Source organism: Labeo rohita, chromosome 5 (assembly GCF_022985175.1).
Source record: "Labeo rohita strain BAU-BD-2019 chromosome 5, IGBB_LRoh.1.0, whole genome shotgun sequence".
Lineage (NCBI taxonomy): Eukaryota > Metazoa > Chordata > Actinopteri > Cypriniformes > Cyprinidae > Labeo > Labeo rohita.
Window position 1 is genome coordinate 43,136,064 of NC_066873.1, and position 23,534 is coordinate 43,159,597.

A 23,534-nucleotide genomic window follows, 5' to 3' on the forward strand; every position below is an offset into this window, starting at 1 on the left:
TGATATTGAATAATGTGGTTTATGGAAACAAAGTGTGAGACCTGCATCTGCCAAATCCATAAATGCAACTAATAGTATTCCTAATTTAAGAGTAATACTTTACTTTTGGATGGCTGTGACAGACTAGTTATTTAAGGTTCCAATGGTGTCGCTAAATTACCTCCACTTGTGGAGGAAGAAAAGTTCTTTAAGACCTGCGGGATTGCTTTCAATAAAGATTTAATGCAAAAGAAAGGCACAAGAGCCGACTGTTTCTGTCTGTGGTAAGTTTTAACACACGGACTGCATACGCACTGCAGACGGAGTATGTGCGAAACAGGCGTTATGCTTTATGATTACAGCATTTCACTAGATTTGTAGTGAGTTGTCTGTTTCTGTCAAAATAATAGCTTAAAAGTGCAGTATGAATTGCTGACAACTAGTTACTGCAGTTTAATTCAAAATGTCTCTTTCAAATGAAGTATTTAGGTTAGAAGTATTGTAATTTTCCTACTGTAGTGTAAAGCAAAAATATACCTATAAAATATTCATTTTCATTTATTTCACAGTGCAGTTGTTTGACAATATATGGCTATTACTGTCAGAGGAGTAACAATAATATGAAATTGTTATTATTATTATGATTATGATTATTATTATTATTATACTCTAATTTGTTTGGCTTCCTAAAACACAAGCGTGAATGTAATTTGGACTGAGACGGGAATACTACAAATAAAAAGAGGGTTGAATCCCCTTTAAAGTTCAGGTACAAGTCAATTCACTTTTTTCTGACTTAAGTTTTCTTAGTTAAGAACATGGGTTGGAGCTTTATTTTTGAACCTTAAGTGCATTATATAGAATAATTAAACTTTAAAATGTACAACATTTTATTAATTTTCCTTTATTTGTCTTTTTTTTTTTAAATATCGCAATAATATTGCATTGTGGGCTTCATATTATGATATTGTCGTATCATGAGATTTTGATACTGTTGCATCCCTACGAAATACTGCTATGCTTATTGTAATATCCATGTTTCTCCAACTACTGCAGGGAAAGGGAAAAGACGTGGAGAGAATCTGAAATTGGAAAATGAACCTCAGGAGGTATTTGTTGAACAAGGAGTAATTGTAGGTAGTTACACTACCGTTGAAAGTTTGGAGATGGAAAGATTTTGTAAAAAATTGCATTTATGCTTAACAAGGCTGCATTTATTTGATTTAAAAATGCTGTAAAAACTGTCAAATATTATTACATTTTTAATTAACTTTTGTATTTCAGTATATTTTTAAAATAATTATATTTTATATGATATATTTATATTATATTTTATATAATATATTTTTATTTTGTTCATATGATGCAAAGCTGAATTTTCAGCATTACTCCAGTCTGTCACATGATGGGTTAGTTAAATCATTCTAATTTGCTGATTTGGTGCTTTAGAAACATTTATTATTACCTGCATTGATCAATTTAATTATTTCTTTATGAATATTATATTTTAAAAGGATTTTTAAAAAAAACTTACCGACTCCAAACTTTTGAACTGTAGCGTAAGTCTGCTTGACAATTGCCATGATTATTACTTGATGATGATTTTTTTTTTTTTGTCTAAATTAAAAAAATTATGTAATACATTTTGATTTATTCATAATAATTTGGCATCTTCAAATATCTCATTATGTTATCTGTAAGCTATGTCCAAGCTGATTTTAATGTTCATTCAGCTGGAAACGAGATGTAATTTTTGTAATCTTGGCGTTGTTTTGCTTTCTATGCAGTCGGAAACTGAGATGGCTCTTGACGCAGAGTTCCTGGATGTTTACAAGAACTGTAATGGCGTGATCATGATGTTTGACATCACCAAACAGTGGTTAGGAATCTGTCTTTCTGTCTGATTTTCCCCACATTCACTCTCTCCAAACCCCTCATTCATTCTCCATCTCCCTTTCCTGTCCCTCCATCACTCCATTCCCACCTTTCCGTCCCTTTTTTGATCTGACAGCAATCCGTCGTCAGGATCAGGTGCCAGAACTAGGCGTTGGGTTGCAGTGGGTCACTGAGTGTCTCTTTCTCAATAGAGTCGAAGAACAAAGAAAGCAATGAAACCAATACCAGTGTCTCTTAAAGGTTCTGACTCTGTTTATCTCTTTGCTCATTGGATCTGCCTGCATTCTGCCAATGGGTCTGTACTTTTTGACCCAAGCACACCATCACAGGTGCCCCTTGTTTGCAAACCTAGGCTCTGCTTTATTGATAGGGCTGGGTTTTTTGCTTTAACAACTGCTTTTGTGCTCCTGGGGACCTTGTAGTCACCTGTGAGCACATTTTTGGCGTTTAATCAGTGCCCCATTCTTTGTACGTTGCTTAACAAAATTGATCTAACATATAGAAGATCTACTAGTTGTGATGATTCAGATGCTAAAACCGGATCAAATCATCAATGAAATTTAGCAGCCTAAATGATCCATGTTGAAAAATGGGGCTCAGCTGACTAAATGAATGTCGGCTGTGATCTTTGTCTATGCAATCTTGATTTTTCTGGTCAGAATCGCTTACCAGGTAAAGGCACAGTTAACTCAGACATATTTACTGCTTTGCTTTTTAATGCTGCTTGCTAATAAGATACTGGCATTTCTACGATGTGTCTTGCCAACATATATGTGGGTGGTATGAAGTGTAGGAGTGCTGGCCAATAATGCAAACAAAATGATTTGATGAATCACTTAAAATATAAAATATCCCACGCTGCATTAAATGTTAAAACTCATATTTTCAGATACAGATATAAACATATATCTATATCTAGAAAATAATGTACGAAATTGTGCAATACTCAAAGAATTCAAATGCCAAGCTAGTATGTTTCATATGAGTCACAGACTCTGTTTTTGCCGCAGGACATTCAACTACATCCTTAGGGAGTTGCCAAAAGTGCCGAACCACATCCCAGTGTGTGTTCTGGGTAACCAGCGGGACATGGGCGAGCACAGAGTCATCTTACCCGACGACATCAGAGACTTCATTAACAGTCTGAACAGGTGGGCAGGTCAAGATTAACCCTCAAAACAAGGGGCGTACGGCCCCTCTTAGTTGAACTCCATGCTTAAAGTAGGGCCCTGTAAAATATTTTTAAAAAATGTTCCTAAAATTTTCCTCACATTCATTTTTTTTTTTCTGTTTTAATGGTTAAATTAAATGGTGGTAATCAAAAAGTGTGTGTAATTAATTGAAATCTTGAAACGTATACAGTTTAACAACATTTTATTAAAAGTCAAAAATGTTATTTGTAGGGCCCTATGGAATCCGTTTAGGTTTTTTTCCCCCAGATTCTGTTTTATTTTTCCCAGATTATGTGTTTTCATTTTAATTCTTCTAGATTTTGTTCTCCAGTTTTATTCTGTATTAATGTTTTAATTAGATTGTAAAAATCAAAAAGCATGTCTAATAATTTTAAATCATGAAACTTTTAATAGTTTATTAATTTATTACAGTTTTTTAAAAAAATGTACAGTAGAGTACAAATGAGTTTTCCCCCCAGAATGTCTGTTTTTCTGGATTTAATACAAATTTTTTATCAGTATCAGCTGTGATCAAATAAAGGCATAAACATTAACAATTTAACTAATCTTTTACTTAATCTTTTAATAACACTTTTATCAAAGAAAGTGCTGCACAACAAAGGCTTACTGTTAAAATTAAAACACTGAGGAAAAAGAGATATAATAGAGTGGTTAAAGTTTAAATATTTTTTTTTATTATTAATATTTTTACATTGAGAAGTACATTTTACTGTACAAATTACAATAATTTAATGTAATTTGTAATATAATAAATTTAATAATTTATTTCTGTCACAGTTTCTTCAAGTTAAACTTTTATTTTAGTGGGTTGTTGTGAAGAATTTCAAACACCTAAAAATCGAGGGCCCTATGAAAACTGTTTTATTTATTCACAAATTCTTTTTCAATTTTTCCAAATTCCGCTTTTTCCGTTTTCATTTTTCTGGATTCCATTTTTTCCCATTTTAATTTTTCTGGACTCCTTTATTGTTGCCAAATTCAGTTTAAGCATGTCTAATTATTTGATTGCATAAAAACAACTTAATTTATTGAAGTTTATTTTTTACAATATTTAAATTTTTCTGGTTATCAAATGAAGGCATAAAATCTTAATTTATCTTTTAATCAAATGAAAATTGAACAAACTTTATTTTTGGCAAACAAAGTTACTATTAAAATTAAAACATGAAATAAATATTGTGTGATTATTCCTTAATAAATTCAAGTTTTAGTAACAACAGTAGTAGTAGTAGTATTACGTACATTCTACTAAATAATATTAATATATGTCTTCAAGTTAAACTGAACTTTTATTTTGACAGGTTGCCGTGAATACGTCTTTACATTTTTGTGTGTATACAATATGACGATAGTTTCTCTCAACAGAAACGGTAAAATGCTCATGAAGAAACTTCAGAGCAGTTCTGGAAATGTTGTTCATGTATTTATATCCTTATTTGGCGAGACGCAGACACTGATATGACAGAGCGTCACGCTGTGTGATGACCTACTTTTGATTCATTCATCCATACCTTGACAAATTCCGTGACATTACATATTATACAGTAAATTCAGTTTTTATGACTGGATTCCGTGATTTCGCCTGTGTTTTCCGCATCACGAAAATCATAGGGCCCTACTCAAACTCATGCATTGGTACAGCCAGAAGTTTACAGATGGCTAAAAAAGTGTTTTATTTGTGTGCTAAAGCCAGCCTACAAATAAGAACGCATTTTAACAAATTAAAATTGCACGTTTTACCATAAAAGTTTTTCTTCTAGATTATCTGACCTTGGAAAATTAAGTCTTTTTGCCCATGTGAAACAGTTCAGCAGTTTATGCTAGCAATGGGAATAAGAAGCATTTCATTAAATACTAGGAAGATCTGTCTTTTATGAATAGCCAACATAAAAAGTTTCTGACAACTGTTTTTTTTTTTTTTTGTCATAGTTAAAAATGATTCCAAATATACCGGTGCAAAGCTCTTATGAATAATGTATGTCTGTCACGTATCAGCCAACTTTTCCCTAATCCTGTAATCTTTTTTCATTTTAGACCTCCAGGCTCCTCCTACATCCACTATGCTGAGTCCTCCATGAAAAATGGCTTTGGTCTCAAATACCTCCATCGCTTCTTCAACATCCCATTCCTGCAGCTGCAGGTCAGAGGAAACTCTCAAAGTCAAACCTGAATGTGGTGTTTACCTAGTTTTGTGTCATTTCAAGTGAAATCTTCACGTCTTACATGGGAATTTGATTTCATTCATATTTTTAGTTTTTGAATTACGGCGGGGGCTCTTTATGCTGCTTCAGGAGATCTGTCTTTTTGTTCTAATACACATACTATAGTTTTCAGGGCTGTGTTCTAATTCACATACTAGCTTTTTTTTCAAAGCATTATGCAAGAATAGAATGAGAGTCACCCAATTATAGTACATTGAAAATAGTTGTAAAGATGCTGCACATTCCGCTATTGTGTAAACACATATAGATGTTTCCATGCTCGTTTGGGGAATTTTTTTTTTTTTGCACTACTGCTGAAATGCTTCTGCCTTTGTCAGGAAGTGATAATGAGAGAAATATGAAATTTCCCAGTGCGTGCATTTATTTATTTATTTTTTATTCTGAGCAAAATCTCTTGAGTTCACATTTTCATAATTATGATAATTCTAAAAGTCACAGCAGTTTCCATGAGCATTGAAAACCTTGAAATATCAGACAGTTTTAAGTTGTGATTTCCTGACCTGGAATAGTCACATAAATTAATGAAATCTTTAAAGTCTATAACTAAAGTTCTATCTTTTTTATATATGCATTGCTATAAAATATTCCAGTAGCTAGAAATGGATATCAATGAGGTAATATCTACAGTTTTTGTTTTATTGTTTTTTTGTTTTTTTTTTCAGTAAGGATTTTAATTAAACCAGTGTTATTTTAATATTACTTCTATATAATAGTAGTATTAATAGTATTAATTCATATTTAGAATTAGCTTTTATATTTATAATTTCAGTTTTCTTTTTTATTTAATAATTTTAACATTAGTGTTTTAGTAATTTTGTCATGTACACTTATCATTTTTATTAGTTTTATTAGTTTATTAGTCAAATTTTATTTGAGTCTTTTAGTAACAATTGTTTTTCAGTAACAATTAGGGCTGGGCAATATATAAAAAATATAAAATCTCAATTTGTTTTTTATAATATTTGACCGATTCTCTTTTTTTTTTTTTTTTTTTTTTTTTTTTTTTTTTAATAACGATTTGTAACTAGTCAACTTGAAAATGTAACTACAACATGATTCAAGTAACTTTTTCTTTAACTTTAACTTTAATAGTTTTCAGTAACAATTAGGGCTGGGTGATATAAAAAAAATATATAAAATCTTGGTTTGTTTTTTAGAACATTTGACCGAATTGCAATTTATTATTATTATTTTTTTTAACGAATAAAATTCTATTCCAAGTGCACCACGCATGAAGTTGTCAACTTGATGTAGATGTTAAACAAATCACTTGTTAAATATCTAAATCTTAAACATCTTGTACAAACTTGTCTTATACATATTATACTTTAAGAAATAATATAAGGAAAACGAAAAAAATCTCAAAAGTCAAGGTAATTCGAATTCAAAATAACTATATGTATAACACCAGTAGACTATTATTAACTGTAAATGTTCTGTAAAAACAATGAACAGCAGCTTTCAGCCTGTCATCATGATGCAAACGTGAAATATCAGACATACAGTAATTCTTCAAGGGTTTTTTATTCAATTACCCTGCTTTTCCATTGTTGACTGTTGCACTCGCATCTCTAGCGGTTGGATCATTCCTAGATTTCTGAAAAAATATAGTTGTGGCAAAACATTAAATTCAAATTAATTGATCAAATTAAAAAAAAATTGCAGAGACTTAGTAACATTGATAGTTAATCTTATTAATCGCAAATGACTGGAAAATGATTTGGTAAAATATTGTGGGAAGCCTACAGTAAGACTTTCTTAAGAGCACTCAATAGGCATCTGTGGACACTAGAAGCAGATTTGAGCAACCTCTGCTTTAGCAGTAGCGTTAAAGTCCTTCCTTTATATGTATTCTCATTATGCGTGTCTTGAGACTAGCTGAATGGCATTAATTAATAAGGTAGGTTGAAATTAGCCTGGGGATCAATGGTGACTGCTGTGTCTTATGTGTCAGCGTCTCAGGCTCTTCCTGAGGTTACTTCACAGTCAGTAGGTTGGAGGACTTGTTTCAGTTTAATGTATGTTATTGGTCCTATTAGAGAATTTCACTTTTCTAGTCTAGTTCAATTAACCACCCATAAAAAATCATAAATACAGATGCAACCTCTAAAGATCATAAACCTGTCAGATACCATATCAGGGTGGTTTCATAGGGTTCTGGTTCTGTTTTGGTTATTTAACAAGTCTGTTTATGATTCTTTTGTCTGTTGGACACTGTTGTTTAGATCTTCACAAGTCTTTATAATCTGTGAATAGTGTTGTCAGTAAGTTGTTCAGACTTGCTGCTGTAAACGTGATGCAAATCCCGCTGCTCAGAATCAGTTCGTCGAGCACAGCATGTCAGGCTCATGAAACTTTCAGTGCTGTGTCGAGATCTGTTTTCCTCTCCTTGCTATCTTTTTCAGTCAAAGTTTAAAGACCACTTCTAACTTCCATGACTTTGAACAAACTTCTACCCTGGAGTATCAGTTCTGTCTGGTTGAAAAGGGTTGTTGGTTTGTCTGTGAATTTCAGAAAAAGTTGAGCTGCATGCTTGAAGGTTTGCATATTTCTCTGCCCTTTGATTTCCAGTCCTACTCCTAATTTAGAAATAATAAAGCAGGAAAGTGCTTACTTGAATAAAAATGAGGTCAGTGTTGGTGTGCTGTGAGTTTACAGTATGTTTGATGTGTTTGCAGAGGGAGACTCTGTTACGGCAACTGGAGACAAATCAGCTTGATATCGATGCCACGCTAGAAGAGCTCAGTGTTCAGCAGGAGACCGAGGACCAGAACTATGACATGTGAGTGTGAAGCTCATGCACTCAGTATACACTCAGTATATTTTAGAGATATCCCAAACTGCTAGGGGATCATGGGTTGGTTAAAAGCTAATAATTGATTAAATCAAATTAAAAGAAATAAATAAATGGGGGATGCACAATGGATCTAAATAAAACTAAAATAAAATTAAAGTCTATAGTGTGTTGCTGTGTGTTTTAGAAAGAAAAGTGGTACATTGACATGAAACATGCGCTAAGTTAAATTTATTTACACATTCACATAATTTTCATTATTTTTGTAAAAACAAAAATTTACAGCATTTCACAATCTTGTTTTTCTTTATTTAATAAAGGTGCATTATCATTAATTCTATTTGAAAATAAAATAATTAATAGTACTTTATTATTGTTATTGCTGTTGTCACTACTGTTAATGTTTTATTCTATTTTATAACGGAATTAATAACAACATTATATAATAAAATAGAATAATAATATTAAAACAAATGTATAATTTTTACAATAATTATAAAAATTATTATTCTGCTTTTTAAATATTCTCTCTCTCCTCTGTTTACAACAGTAATATGTTTGTCTTGTTTTTCATTATTTAAAATAATAATAATAAAATTGCATTATCCTTAATTCTATTATAAAATAAAATTAAAATTAAATACAATTATAAATACATATTATTATTGTTATTGTTATTGCTGTTGTTGTCACTACTGTTAATAATAAATATTATTCTATTTTATAATACAATTAATAATTAAATTTAATACAAAATTGATATTAATAATATTACCAATATATCATTGTGATAAAATCAAATAATAATAATAATAATAATAATAACAATTGTATAGTTTTTACAATAATTATTATTCTACTTTTTATTCTGTTTAAATGTTAAATGTTATTCTCTCTCTCTCTCTCTCTGTCTCTCTCTATAATTATTATACATGTATGTCTGTCTATATATAAATAAAAAAAATAGTATAAATGTTATTTAGTATTTTGTAGTAATATGTATATATTTTATAATATTATTGATTAATATTAATGTGTTGGTAAATTATTGAAATATTGAAATAGTAACAATATCAGGGGGTACTTCAAGTAAACATTTTACATATAAGGAGTTTGACTGAAAAGATTTTTGTAACCCTTGCTGTAAAGCATCATAGAGGCTCGGAGTTCAGCAAAACAAAAATTAAACCTGCACTATTGCCACTGGGACTTTGACATTAAATCAAGTCAATTTTGTTTTTTTTTTTACTCTGGCCAAGAGTGACCCACTAAGCCAGAAATGTCATCCGACGATCATTTTCCAAATTTCACTGCTGTTTTTCCAGATTTCTGGAGATGATGGAGGCACGGAAAGCTTACGGCTCTCCGGCGCCCTCTAATGGCCAGAGCCCATCCTCGGGCTCCCAGTCCCCTGTGGTGCTACCCGGTGCCGCCTCTCCCAGTAACTCCAGCCCCAGTACCCCACAGGCCCCTGTACCGCTCCAGACCCAACCCGCCGCTCCACCACCTCCATCTATACCACACCCTCCCACCCAGGTCACAGCCGCCCATGTACCGCAGACACCGTCACAAACCTTGGAGCCCTCGCCCGCGGTGGCATCGGTACCTACACCCACCCAACCTGCACCTCCTCCTGCCCAGAAACGAGGCTTCATGTCACGCCTGTTCGGATCGTCTGCTGCAGAGACGTCACCAGACAAACCAGGTCAGAACAGAACAGTATTATTATAGAATCAGTGATATATTACTGTGAGTTTTATTAATAAAGGGTTTCTGCGAGTCGTAAACAGCTCTTGTTTTTAGGTCTGATTGTATGGGTGTGTGTGTGTAGGTTTGCTAATGCGACTATATGAACTGTAGTTAAGAGGGCCTGTCGTCCAGGGACTACATTCATTGCCTTATACACTGAATACCAATAAAACATTATCAGGCAACACTGGAGCCACCACTGCACAGTCATTACGAAGACTGCTGGACTGACAAACACACGCGCAGCTCTGCACCAGTGCATCTGCTGCTGCATTGCAGATCCTGGGGGATGGGGCTGAGCAGAAGGACGCTAATGTACTTCCTGTCAACACATGTATAGAGAAAGTATGTCCGATGGCTATCATGATGTTGTATTGGGTTTTATATTCAAAAATCATATGCAAATATTTAGCTTTCTTAATTTTTCCTTTTGTTTGGTTTCACAAAAGTTACCTTTTGTTCTGGGGAATGTTGGATCCAGTTTTCCAAATGTCTAAACTGGCATTAAAGATGCCACAATATCATAAATAATCATTAATCATTCATTCAGCATTACAGATGGTCCAGGTTTTATCAGTTTCTTTTTGGTTTTATTTGGATTAAGGCTGATGAAATACTGATATTTTCTTATATTAATTTCCATATAACAGTTCGTGTGATTTGGTAAAATTTTAGCACCAAAACTGGATATTTAACTCTTTTTAAATATCTTTTTTTTTTTTTTTTACTGTTCAAAACCTATATATATATAATTGTAATAATAGTAAATGTACATATAGTAGTAAATTTCACATATCCTTTCACGTATCCTTTGCATTCATGTAACATCATTCTTGCATTGTAAATTAATGCAATTTTAAAAATATGTTCTGTTGCATGGAATATTTTTCTTTCGATTTGTGGTATAAGGACAGATTTTTATTTTTTTTTATTTCTAATTTAATAACAGGAAGATTCTATAATGGTCAAATATTTCAGGTGTAAATATAGTATGAATGTCTGATCTTTGCAGGTGTGCTACTCAACCATTACTTAACGCAATTAATCAGCATGCATTTCGTTAAAACATGCAAACATTGACCTGTTTCCATGACGCTAGAAAAGCAATTGGCTTATTGCATGCGTTCATTTTAAACCCTTTTTTGGTCTTTTGTCTTCATTAGAAACTACAGGTTCTGAAGGCCCGAAACCCTCTGGAAAGGTGCAGAGTGTAGATGACTTTGTGCCGGAGATGGGCCTGGACCGGACCTTTCTAGAAGATGGTGGAACAGCAGTTAAATCAAAGAACAAACCTCCGGCATCAGCTTCCATCCTGGACAGCGATAGGTGAGCAAAGAGCTCATTATAATGAGATAATAATGAGAATTTTGACCTCTTGTTAAACTCATGAGAGTTTTCTTGTCTTTCCTCAGTGATGGAGAGGGACGAGGAAATCCTCTGGTCTCCGGCTTCCAGGATGATTTAGATCCGGATGACCGAGCGCTGTCCCAGCCTGCCGTTAAAGCCGGCGTCCCGAGCATGGGCATCACCCTCACGAGTGACGAAGAGGAGGAAGATTCATCTCTACCCTCTGCTGCCCAGCACAAAGGCATCAGCTCTGGGCCAAAATCAAAGGGGTAAGAAACTGCATGCAGATGTGTCTGATGCATCATACTTTTAATAGAAAGACTTCTGTGAGATGCAGACATGTTGAGACCTGACCAGAATTTCCTGAAGATCTGTTGTACGTTTTTAATTAATTTGCCCCTCTGTTGATGAGCTTCCGAAATAGAAATTACTCCATCAGCAGAGACTTGTCTAATTTACTTTAATTAAATCACTCTTAATGAAGGCAAAACCAATTTTCGTTTCTTAATAATATTATTTTTCAGTTAATGTTACCTTGCCACAAGTGATTTCCATGGATGGATGGATAGATGGATAGATAGATAGCTGGACAGATGGACAGATAGAGGGATATATGGATGAATGATGGATGGAGAGATTGTTGGACTGATAGATGGACGGATGCATGGATGGACGGATGCACGAATGGACGGATGGATGGAGAGATGGATAGATAGATAGCTGGGTGGATAAATGGATAGCTAGAGGGATATATGGGTGGATGGAGAGTAGTGTTGTCAAAAATATCGATATTTCGATAAATATTGATACTGAAATATCTGAACGGTACCAATACTAATTTCCAGAAGTATATATATATAAAGCGATACTAGTCGAGCTGTCACTTTCATTTCTCTCCAAAGGCGCGTTGACAAACACCACAGGTGACCGCAGTGCCTGTCTCGTCTCATTTGCTTTGGTAAATAGCATAAGGGGCCATTCACATATCGCGCCTAAAAAAGTGTGGAAAACGCTAGACGCACCGATTTCTCCTTCTTTCCAAAGCGCTCTGTAGCTTGCGCTTCCGTGGCGTCTGCCGTTGCTAAGCAACCATAACCCGCACTCTCAATGAAGACGCGGAAGTTTCAAAGGACAAACGGATTTATAACACTAGAAATCGCTTGCTGTAGCTCTGTTACTACGTTTAATGTAAATCAACTTGTGCTTATTTAACTTTATTCAAAAAATTATTACTTAAATTCTGCAATTTGTCTTGATGTCGATCCAGTGAGCAACTGAGCATTGTTTTCGCGTGTGATGCACGTTTGCATGCGTGGATCGGTGATTATATGTGAGTCCGGCATTAAAATCCGTTCATCAAATAATTTTAGTGTATTAACCAGCATTTATGAACGATGAGCAATGCATTAGTTACAGTATATTTTAATCTTTGATAACGGTAGGTAATAAAAAGACAACGGATCATGTTAGCTCTGGTCCAATGAAAAAATATTAACAGATAGAACTTTGGATTTTAATTAGTTCATGTATTAGTAAATGTTAGTTTAAATGAACTTTTAACTAAGATTAATAAACGTTTTGGAAGTATTTTTCATTGTTTACTCATGTTAACTAATGTTAACAAATATCTGTTACCATTAGCTTAAGTTCTAAGATTAGTTAGTTCAGTTCATTTTAAAAGTGTGGTCTACAAAAAAAAGTTTATTAAAGTTTGGCATTCTCTTGTAGCACCAGAAAGAAGATGAGACTCGACCTGCAACAAAAACAACACGCTCACAACCTACACTACCAGCTGTATTTAAACAGCAAAGAAAGTATGAAGCAAACTCCAATGAAGCTAAGAAGCTGAACAGGGCTGTAGCAGTGTAGTACCTCAAAACATTTTTGTTCATGTAAAATATACCTCATTGTCATGTTCTAGATTTGTTGTATTTATCTTTAAATAAAAAAAAAAAGTACCCCCCTAATATTGTGGCAGTTTTCGTGGTATTGAAAATGGTATCGAATATCAATATTTTTCAAGGTATCGTATCGAAGTTAGAAATTCCAGTATCGTGACAACACTAATGGAGAGATTGCTGGACTGATGGATGGATGGAGAGACAGGATGGATAGATGGATAGATAAATGGATGGATGCAGAGACTGATGGATGGATAGATGATAGATAGATAGCTGGGTGGATAAATGGGCAGATAGAGGGATACATGAACAAATGCAGAGATAGATGGATAGTTGGATAGATGGATAGATAGATGGATGGGTGGATAAATGAACAGAGAGAGGGATAGATGGATGGATGGCTGGAGAGACTGGAAGGAAGGATGGAGAGACTGATGGAATAATAGATATATAGCTGGTTGGAAAAATGGACATAGAGGGATATATGGATAGTTAGGCGGATGGATGGATGGATGGAGAGACTGATGGACGGATGGAGAGACATGGATGGATGAGACTGATGGATGGATGCATTGATGAGACTGATGGATGGATGGATGACACTGGAGAGACAAGTGGGTAGATGGGTGGAGAGATTGGGGAGACTGGATGGATGGAGAGACGGATGGATGGATGGATGATGGATGGATGAAGAGACTGATGGATGATAGAGAGACTGATGGACGGATGGATGAAGACTGATTGATGGATGGGTGGATAAATGGACAGATGGATGGATGGATGGATGGATGGATTAACAGATGGATAGATAGACGACAGATAGATGGGTGGATAAATGGACAAATAGGTGAATGGACAATAGATAGATGGATGGATGGATTGATTGACGGATAGAAATATGGCTGGATTGACAGATGGACTGATGGAGAGACGGACAAATGGATGAATAGGTAGTTATATAGACAGATAGATCTCAAATTTAATAAATAATTTTTTGGAGTCAGGATGTTGTTTCCTTAGAAAGCACCTCATATTTTCTGTGCAATCTGACTTTTATATCTCAGATCTACAGTGAATTCTGTCAAACAGCTGCAAACCAAGTCAAAACCAGCAGAGAGACCCCAAAGCCTGAAAACCACAGCAGGACCTGCAGTGCAGCAACAAGGTCTAAAGACAGGAGGCGCTGTTGAGGCAGACTCAGATTCAGACCACGAAGCTCCAGTCACTCATCAGATGCTTTCATTTGTCATGGACGACCCTGATTTTGAAGATGAAGAGCTTGACAGATCCAAGATCAAGAAGGTAGAAAACCGTTTCAAGAGTCTGGATGATCAGTTGCTTATGACTAACCTATCAACTGATTTCCACTCTGAAATCAGTGTTATATTTTAATGTGTTGTTTCTTAATGTTTAATTTGATTTTTTTTTTTTTTTTTTTTTTTTTTTTTTTCATATTTTCTGTTTTCGTTTTAATTTATAGGTTGTAGCATTTTTGTTAGTTTTTATATACATATATTTTTTGTAAATATATCTCAATTGTATTTTAATTTTAGTTATTTTCATAATTCAACCTAAAATTAACCTTAAAATTCAACCTGAAATCCTAATGAAAATAACCTTAAATTTAGTTAATGATAATCCTTAATACACTTAAATCCATCACAGATGTTGTTTTATGTTGTTCTCAAAAAAAAAAATCTAACAGATTTAAAGTCTAAATACCTTTGATAAGAAAAGATAATTTAGATATTAAATAAGTACTTTGCTTCCAAATAATTCCCATTCAGTCACTCATCTTTTCTGGTTCGTCTGTTTCCGGTAGGGCACTTTTTCTGCACGAGATGACTTCTCTGACCGGTCGGATGATGGGTTTGTGTTAGCTGGACTCCCGGAGCCCCCCAAACCTGTTGCTCCCTCATTTAAGACCCTCAACAGTGACATTGATCTGTTCGGCCTGGGATTTGAAGAGGCGACACCTAAGAGTAAAGACAGCAGTGACGACCAGGAAGGTAAGGAAGGAAGGAAATAACTTGCACTTATGCTGATTTTTAGCCAAAGAAGAATATGCATATATAAGTCAAGATTACATTATTTAATGAGTCATTGAAACCTGTCCTACTTTTTGACAGTTAATTTAAGCGTCAATTTAATTACCACTTTAGATGAAAAAAGATTACTTTTAATGGATCTTTGAAAACATTGGTGCATATTTTTAAGATTAGATAGGTGAGACTAATGCACCGCAAATTCATTGCTTTCAGTGTGGATGGATATTAAAAAAAAAATGTTTTTCTAAAAAGTGACGCTATATTATGTACTCAAACAATTTATCTTTCACTCAAGCTGACATAGGTATCTAACAGAACTGGGTAAAGAAAAAAAAAATCGAATTTTTACTAAACAATACTGAATATTAAATTCCAAGAAACGATTTTCAAAGTTCTCAGCTAGTATCAAAGTATCAGATTTCAAATTCCGTTTAATTACAATATTCAAACAGTACATACCATTTGGCGCTGTTTAATGTGGAGTGACAGATCGATGCAGCGCCTTAGTTAAGAGCATGTGAACTGATCATCTCCTCGAATTAAATACCAGTTACAGCACAAAATAAATATGAAAGAACATCTGAAGGTATGCTAAAAGAAAGAGTACAACTTACCGAAATCTGTATCCTGTCTCACGTAATTGCTCAATCAGGTTTCAACCATGGAAAGACGTCAGTATAACAGCTGGTGAACGATATGTCATGTAACATCACGTTTACTTTAGAAAAAAACATATTTGGTGACCATAAACTTGTTAGTCAGCTAGAAAAATTAACTCTAGAGAGAAGCTTTTTTTCTATAATATATGAACCATATAACACATGAAATACAGTTTTTAATGTTTTTCAGTATTTCTGTTTGAATAAATCTGTCAAGTTTTTTATGACAGCCACCATTTAAATGTTTATATTTCAAAAATCTGATTGGAATATAAATATAATTATGTAATTATAAAGCTGCCATTATAACTTGAATATTATAAAAGCTTAATGAGTGTAATGTAAGTGTTTGTATACAAATAAGTTAATTTTAACCTTCATTATTATAGTGACGTAGTACCAGCTGACTCTCATGTATATTTGTGACCCTGGACCACAAAAGCAGTCATAAGTGTTAATTTTTCAAAATTGAATACGAATACTTGTTATCTGAAAACGTAATAAATAAGCTTTTCATTGATGTATGTTTTGTTACAATAGGACAATATTTGGCCAAGATACAACTATTTGAATATCTGGAATCTGAGGGTTTTAAAACATCTAAATATTGAGAAAATCGCCTTTAAAGTTGTCCAAATGAATTTCTTAGTGATGCATATTACTGATATACTTACGGTAGGAAATTTACAAAATATCTTCATGGAACATGATCTTAACTTAATATCCTAATAATTTTTGGCATAAAAGAAAAATCAGTAATTTTGACCTATACAATGTATTTTTGGCTACTGCTACAAATATATCTGTGCTACTTAAGACTGTTTTTTTTGGTCCAGGGTCATATTTTACAGCATTAGTTTGATCAAAATCTAATCCAGTTGTGAAATTTTACTTTTGTTTCAAAAAGAAACTGCAAGCAATATATTAAATAAAAACCCTAACCCTAACTGAATAAGTATTTTCTTGTAAAATGTACTCCAGGAATCTAATAACAGCATAAGCTCCAAGTGTGTTTTATCTTGCAGATAATGAAAGCAGACACTCCACAAAGGACAAGAAAAAGAAGAAGAAGAAAAGCAAAGAGGTAAGATATTAAAAACATGAGCACATTAGTAATTGATTGTGACTGATATATCAGCCAAGGCAAATAAGCATTTGTGTATGTCACTCCCAAAATCTACCAGCAAGCTTGTCAATGATAGTGTCAGGGATTGTTTTTCAATATTTTTGCCACATGTTTAGTTGTATAGTGCTTTATACAATACAAGTTGTGTCAAAGCAGTTTGAAAATAATAAACAAAAAAAGAATGTTTTTCATTTATGAAACAACACATTCAGCTGATTAAAATATAGCAATTTTATAGTAGACAATGAAGTCTCATTTATCGAATGAGAATACTGTGAATAAGTGAATTGAATTAAACTAATGTCAAATATAGCTAAATCTATACAAATAAAGAAAAAACCCATTTATCTAATGTCACCAGCTTTTGTTTGCATCTTATTTATCATCATTAAATAAGTATTATATATAACAGCATTATATTGGACACCAGTAAACCTTCTTAATATTGGTATGAGCAATCTAAAAGCGTGTACTGGTCGATTAATTTGCTCTTATTTTCAAAAAAAAAAAAAAAAAAAAAAAAAAAAAAAAAAAAAAACGTGCCATCAGATTTTGTTGCTTGTGCACAAACTTAATCAAATGTAAAAAAAAAAAAAAAAAAAAAAAAAAAACACTTTTTTTCTAGGAGGACGAAAAGAGCAGCAAGAAACGACACAAACACAAGAAAAAGGAAAAAGACGAGGTGGCAACAGTAGACGAGAAAGAAAAGAAGAAGAAGAAATCATCAAGGACCAAGAAAGCAGGAACTGTGGATGATCTTGAGGCCTTCCTGGCGGGTGGAGACGGACCAGGAAACAGTGAGGGTGGAGACTATGAAGAACTCTAACCAATCAGGGTTTGACATCCACGCCGTGTGACATCGCCAGGTCATTTTTCAAATCATTCCACCTGTTTTTCAGTGCCTGACATTTTGGATTTTCACAGCGTTTTTGTTCTTCCAGCATTGCAGCTTTACAAATTGGTACGTCGCACCGTTGTTCACCTCATGCCGTTTTCCAAAGTGTTTCATACCTATAACTTTTAGATGCGTTTATGAGTAAGTACAGAGACAAATATCACCTGCTGCTCAAGTGATCCAGAATTTATTCCGTTATGAACTGATACAAACTCATTAAGAATTGAAATTTATTTTAGCTTTATTGGTTTTGTTTTGTGTGTCTTTGTCAGTGTGTGTGTATATATGTGTCCCTGAATGCTTTTGGCAACTTTGTGTGTGCTTGCATTTTAATTTAGCAAACAGAGGGATTAATCAAACTTGCATTCAAATCTGCATAACATATTTGCCCGCAATACATGAGCTAAACTAATTTCTGAAACCATTACTAAAACCATTCTCGCATTGTCCAGTGCAATTAATGTATGAGTAGTTTTCATAAACAGTTTGCACAGAAATTCATTCTGCTTCATGAAAAAGACCTGATACGTTGTGGCACTTATTGTCTTCCAGACACTACATCATACATCAAACCCTGACAAAAATCATCAGTCGTAACTAGATTTAATTCTATAAGCCTCTTTCACCATCGGTTTCTTTCCATTAATGCCTTAAATTGTTTTTCACTTAACAAAAAGCCTTTATAGAGCAATCCTATAAAGTTAATTAATGGCTGAGGCTCTGACAGACTGCTAACACTGACAGAAATACTGCAAGCTCCAGAGACACTTTTGCAGCAATCGCAATCACATTTGCAATTAAATATATGATTATAATTATGACAAAATTAGTCAGATTGTCTTTATGACAACTCTTAATGCAGTTAGTAAACCGGTATTATTATTTATGATCTAAAAATGTGTATGTTATAGTTTCATAATCATAGTTTCTGATTCTGGGTCAAAAATCTTCCTCTGGTCTGTTTGCGATATAATATCTTGTAAATGTACTCATTTCCTTTGCTGTTTATCTTTATTTTTATTATGGCTTGTGTATTTGTTAGTATCTGTGTGTAGATCTTACATTTTAGATAGTGGAAAACCAGGAACATCGTCTGTGGTCCTGATGACGTGGCGCCACGAATGTCCTTTTCATGGCGTCCTGTGCATAAAAATTATTACATTTCTTATATTTTACTGAGAGTCCTGTGTTGAATTACTAAATGCAACTAAACAGAGGTGATTTAAAAATTATTCAAATATTTTCCCTCATAGTTGTGCTTAACTCGGTGACCTAAAGCAAATAAAGTTATGTTTTAGTAAAAGACATGAAAAAATAGCCCATTTATGTAAATTTGTAAAATCTTAGGCACATAATAGTGGAAGTAAAATCATATTTTGAATGCACACATTTATACTTTGTAATATCACCATAAAATTGCATAATATTTTGGCTGCAAATGATCCAGTAATATTTTGATGAATGAAAGTTGTATAGACAAATGATTGTTTACTCATAATGGGCGTCATTCATGATCCGACTTCTGATTGAAAATGAAATAACCATTTACTGTACGCAGACAATTGATTTTCATTGTGTTTCATGAATGAATTCCAGTATTTACTTCACAATACCCCCTTTATGCTTTTGTTTTCGTCAAGTATTGATAAATGATTACCAAATAATTCAGGCGTTCTTACTTCAGTTGTTGCATCAAATCTAATGTTTTAACAGTGATCATAAATGCATCCCAGTCTTTACTTGCAATGCCAGCTTTATGCTTTTTTGATTTGCTTTTATCAAGTATTCATAAATGATTACTAAAAAATTTCAGACATTCAATTGTTGCATAATTTACACTACCGGTCAGAAGGTAGTGAAAGATTTTTTATGTTTTTTTAAAGTCTCTTCTGCTCACCAAGCCTGCAATTATTTGATTCAAAATACTGCAAAAGCAGTAATATTGTGAAAAAGTTTTTACTATTTAAAATAATTTCTTTCTATTTTAATATATTTTATAATGTAATTTATTAGTGTGATCAAAGCTGAATTTTCAGTACTCCAGTCACATGATCCTTCAGAAATCATTCTAATATGCTGATTTGCTGTTCAAGAAACATTTATTATAATTACTACTACTGTTATAATTATTATCAATATTTGAAACTGTTAATTACTTTTTTTTTCAGGATTCTTTGAATAAAAAGATTCAAAGACCAGCATTTATCTTAATTAAAACACTTTTGTAACATTATACATTATACCATTCAAAAGCTTGGAATCAGTATAATTATTATTATTATTTATTTTATTTATTTTATTTTTTTTTTTTGTGGAAAGAAATTAACTCTTATTTAGCAAGGACGCTTTAAATTGGTCAAATATGTTGTGAGACATTTTATAATGATACAAAAGATTCCTATTTCAGATAAATGCTGTTCTTCTGAACTTTCTATTCAGGGCCATTGCCAGAAAATCTTCAACATTATACTTGTATAACTTGTGTATATATATATATATATATATATATATATATATATATACACATACATATACATTTCTAGTACAAATTTATATATACAAATAAGAAAATAAATCAGAAATTATAATGTCATTCGTTATAAACAACATATAAAAATCGAACCAAAAAAATTTAAGAAACAGACAAATTATAAAATAAAACACAAATTATAACGACATTAATTATAAACAACATATAAAAGTCCAACCAAAAAAATTTAAGAAACAGACAAATTATAAAATAAAACGCAAATTATAATGGCAAAGAAACAGACAAATTATAAAATACAACAAATTATTATGGTATTTGTAATAAACAACATAAAATTCTAACTAAAACAAATTTAAAGAGAAACTGAAATGCACCAATACATCTCTCATTCTGCACGAATACAAATATTTCCCACGAGAGACTCCGGCGCAGTCGCTTATAGTAACAACTTACTATGTTATTTTTGGTTGTGTAGATGAGAATAAGACATTATGCGGAATTGTAAAAGGTTTAGAGCATGCAGATGAAACGCGGTAATGTTGGCTTATTTTCGGATGCCTGCTGTTTGGGAACGCAGATCTGGGAGTTCATTTTAATGAAGCACTTAGACGAGACTTTGCTTAAGCATTTTAGAATGACAAAACTAGCATTTCATATGCTGCGCAAAGAGATCGGTTCGTTGGTTAGTCCAGTTATGCTGTCCCATCGCAAAGTTATTTTTTAAAATGCACATTAAGGTGTTTCCATTGTAGTTTATTGCATGTTTTTTTACAGGATAAGAATTTTAACCACTTAGTTAAGCACATATGTTTTTTTACGTGCATTTGTAGAATTTATGCACATCTTGGCGTTTCCATCCAGCGTTCTTTTTTTTTGTTTGTTTGTTTTTTTAATGCAGTATAACAAAATGTGCATAAAAATAGGTAGATGGAAACACTGAGTTTTTAGCTTCTAGAGATTAGTGGTTCTTTGATCTAAATTATTTGTTTGGCAATATTTAATGCTAGATCAGTACAATGAATGTTTTTCGTTCTCATTAGTAAGTTCGCTCGTGATCATATGCAGGGGGGGCCTGTCGAGTCAATGCCCCCCGTGGCGACGGGCCTGTTTCTATTCATCAAAGAAACCTGAAAAAAAGTTCTACTCGGCTGTTTTCAACATAATAATAATAAATGTTTTATGAACAGGAAATCAGAATATAAGAATGATTTCTGCAGGATCATGTGACTGGAGTAATGATGCTAAAAATTCAGCATCACAGGAATAAATTACATTTTGAAATGTATTCAAATAGAAAACTTTTTTAAAAAATAATACAAATATTTTACATTTTTACTGTTTTTGCTGTACTTTGGATCAAATAAATGCAGGTTTGGTGAGCAGAAGAGACTTCTTTAAAAAACATTTAAAAACTTTTGACTGGTAGTGTACATAAGAACAGATTTCCCAAATATTCACTTTGTATTTCATGAATAAATCCTGTTTATTCCCCCTTTTTGCTTATGTCATCATCCAATATTGATAAACAACCAAACAGTTTTAAGCAGGGATATATTATGCTAATGAATTAGAATGTTGTGAAATTTGATTGGCTCCCGCTTACGTGGAAGAATGACATCATCCATAGTGTTGTGCACCTCAGACTCTTTATCATTTCAAATGGATTTTCTGTTTTTCAATTCTTATTATGGGGACAAAATGACTGTACTCTTCGCCTACCGTAAGAAGGACTTGTTTTTAGTTTGACGGTACTATGAACATTGGCATCAACCTTTGAACTTCCGGTTGTTTCGTTTCAAGATCCGTCCGCCCCTTTGCCCGTTTCCTCAGGCATGGATACGCCGTCACCCTGTTGACAACTGAATGTTGATTCCTGCTCGTGAAGATGTTTTCCCAGAATCCCCCAAGGTATTCAAGGACATCGCTGGGGCGGCTAGCCGGTAACTAACGGTACGTTTAAAGATGCACGGATTCCCGTGTGTCTCTTGCGGCAGTCGTCTGCGTCTCATAGGTCGCTGCAAATCGAGCTCCACACGCACTGCTGAGAGCATGTGATGCATCACGCTGTCACCGTGGAAGCACACGCCTGGGAAAACCGTCTCTACACGCTCACTGTGATAAATAGTCACGTTCTCCTGGATATACGAGTACACTGTTAATACTCTCACCCCAAACCAGCAGAAGTGCGCACCTACAACACATATCAACTTCCTTTTTACTCTGCCTCAAGTGTGACTGACTCTGAAGGGCCCTTGATTTATTTGTTTATCTATCTGTTTGGCATGCATATTTTTTTTTTTTTCCCACAGGATGAGGAAAGGAGATGGGAAATGAATGCATTGGTGCTGCACTAGCTCTTGCTGGCTGTTGGACTGCATGCAATTACCAACATACTTCCTGAACATACTTGCGTTTCACGGCAACTGCTTTCATGGACCGAAAATGTTTGGGAACACTAGTTTTAAACCGTATATTGGTTTTATTTTATTCGTACAGCATATATGCATTCCAAAGCCTTCGTTTGGGACCATTAATGATTGTGTTTGCCTATTTATTGTTTTTGTTACCCTGTTTCAATACCCACAGTATTCATATTTGATTTATGTGGTTTAATTGTGTAATAAATGCAAGAGAAATTTGACCAGCTTTGTAGGATTTGAGCTGCTTAAGTTCAAGGTGATTTATTTGTCTCATAATGATGAATGTATATATTCTGGTGTTAATATTACACCTACATTTTTGTTTTAGTGCTTTCAGTGTAGCAGTGTAGTGAATTTCTTACACTTTCTCAGTGTTCTTGATTTTGTTTTTTGTTTTTTGTTTTTTGTTTTTTTTTCCCAGTTCTTCTATTTCCAAGAAATACTTCATAGTTTTTTTTCTATGTATTTCAAGAGCCTCTAGCTCTTTTTCTAAATCATTTTAGATACCACTTCATTGCTTTTCTTTTTTGCTGCCTTGCCTTTTTGTTCTGGAAATGCGAGTCTAGATTAGTTTTACAGTCCAATTCACAACGACTTGTCTTGTGTGATGCTTTTTTGCCACTGGAGGGAGCAGTTTTGACTCATCTGCACTGTTAGCAGAAGGTTCAAGTAACTATGTACAGTTTTCTAGCTGGAGGATGTGTGTTTGGAGAAGCAGCTGTGTTCAGTGATTATTTAGTTTTAATATTTTATTTTATTTTGCTTTATTTTGCTTTATTTATTTTTTTTTTTTGGAGCAGCAGCTGTGTTTAGT

The 23,534-nt window shown here is 33.5% G+C and overlaps 1 protein-coding gene across 5 annotated transcripts in view; it reads left to right on the forward strand.

The window, feature by feature from the left end:
* The window catches only part of rabl6a (RAB, member RAS oncogene family-like 6a), a 29,726-nt gene extending 6,785 nt beyond the window's left edge, over positions 1-22,941 (forward strand). For 4 of the 5 annotated variants that reach the window (XM_051110481.1, XM_051110484.1, XM_051110482.1 and 1 more), the window contains 12 exons: positions 1,032-1,088; positions 1,767-1,858; positions 2,886-3,026; positions 5,103-5,208; positions 7,969-8,072; positions 9,410-9,789; positions 10,997-11,159; positions 11,246-11,449; positions 14,146-14,383; positions 14,904-15,090; positions 16,814-16,872; positions 17,540-22,941. In XM_051110481.1, the coding sequence (XP_050966438.1) occupies positions 1,032-1,088; positions 1,767-1,858; positions 2,886-3,026; positions 5,103-5,208; positions 7,969-8,072; positions 9,410-9,789; positions 10,997-11,159; positions 11,246-11,449; positions 14,146-14,383; positions 14,904-15,090; positions 16,814-16,872; positions 17,540-17,740 (1,932 nt within the window). In that variant the 3' untranslated portion in view covers positions 17,741-22,941. The remainder of the gene's footprint in view (positions 1-1,031; positions 1,089-1,766; positions 1,859-2,885; positions 3,027-5,102; positions 5,209-7,968; positions 8,073-9,409; positions 9,790-10,996; positions 11,160-11,245; positions 11,450-14,145; positions 14,384-14,903; positions 15,091-16,813; positions 16,873-17,539) is intronic. The other variant, XM_051110485.1, reaches the window with a different exon arrangement.
* The last annotated feature ends 593 nt before the right edge of the window (positions 22,942-23,534 follow it).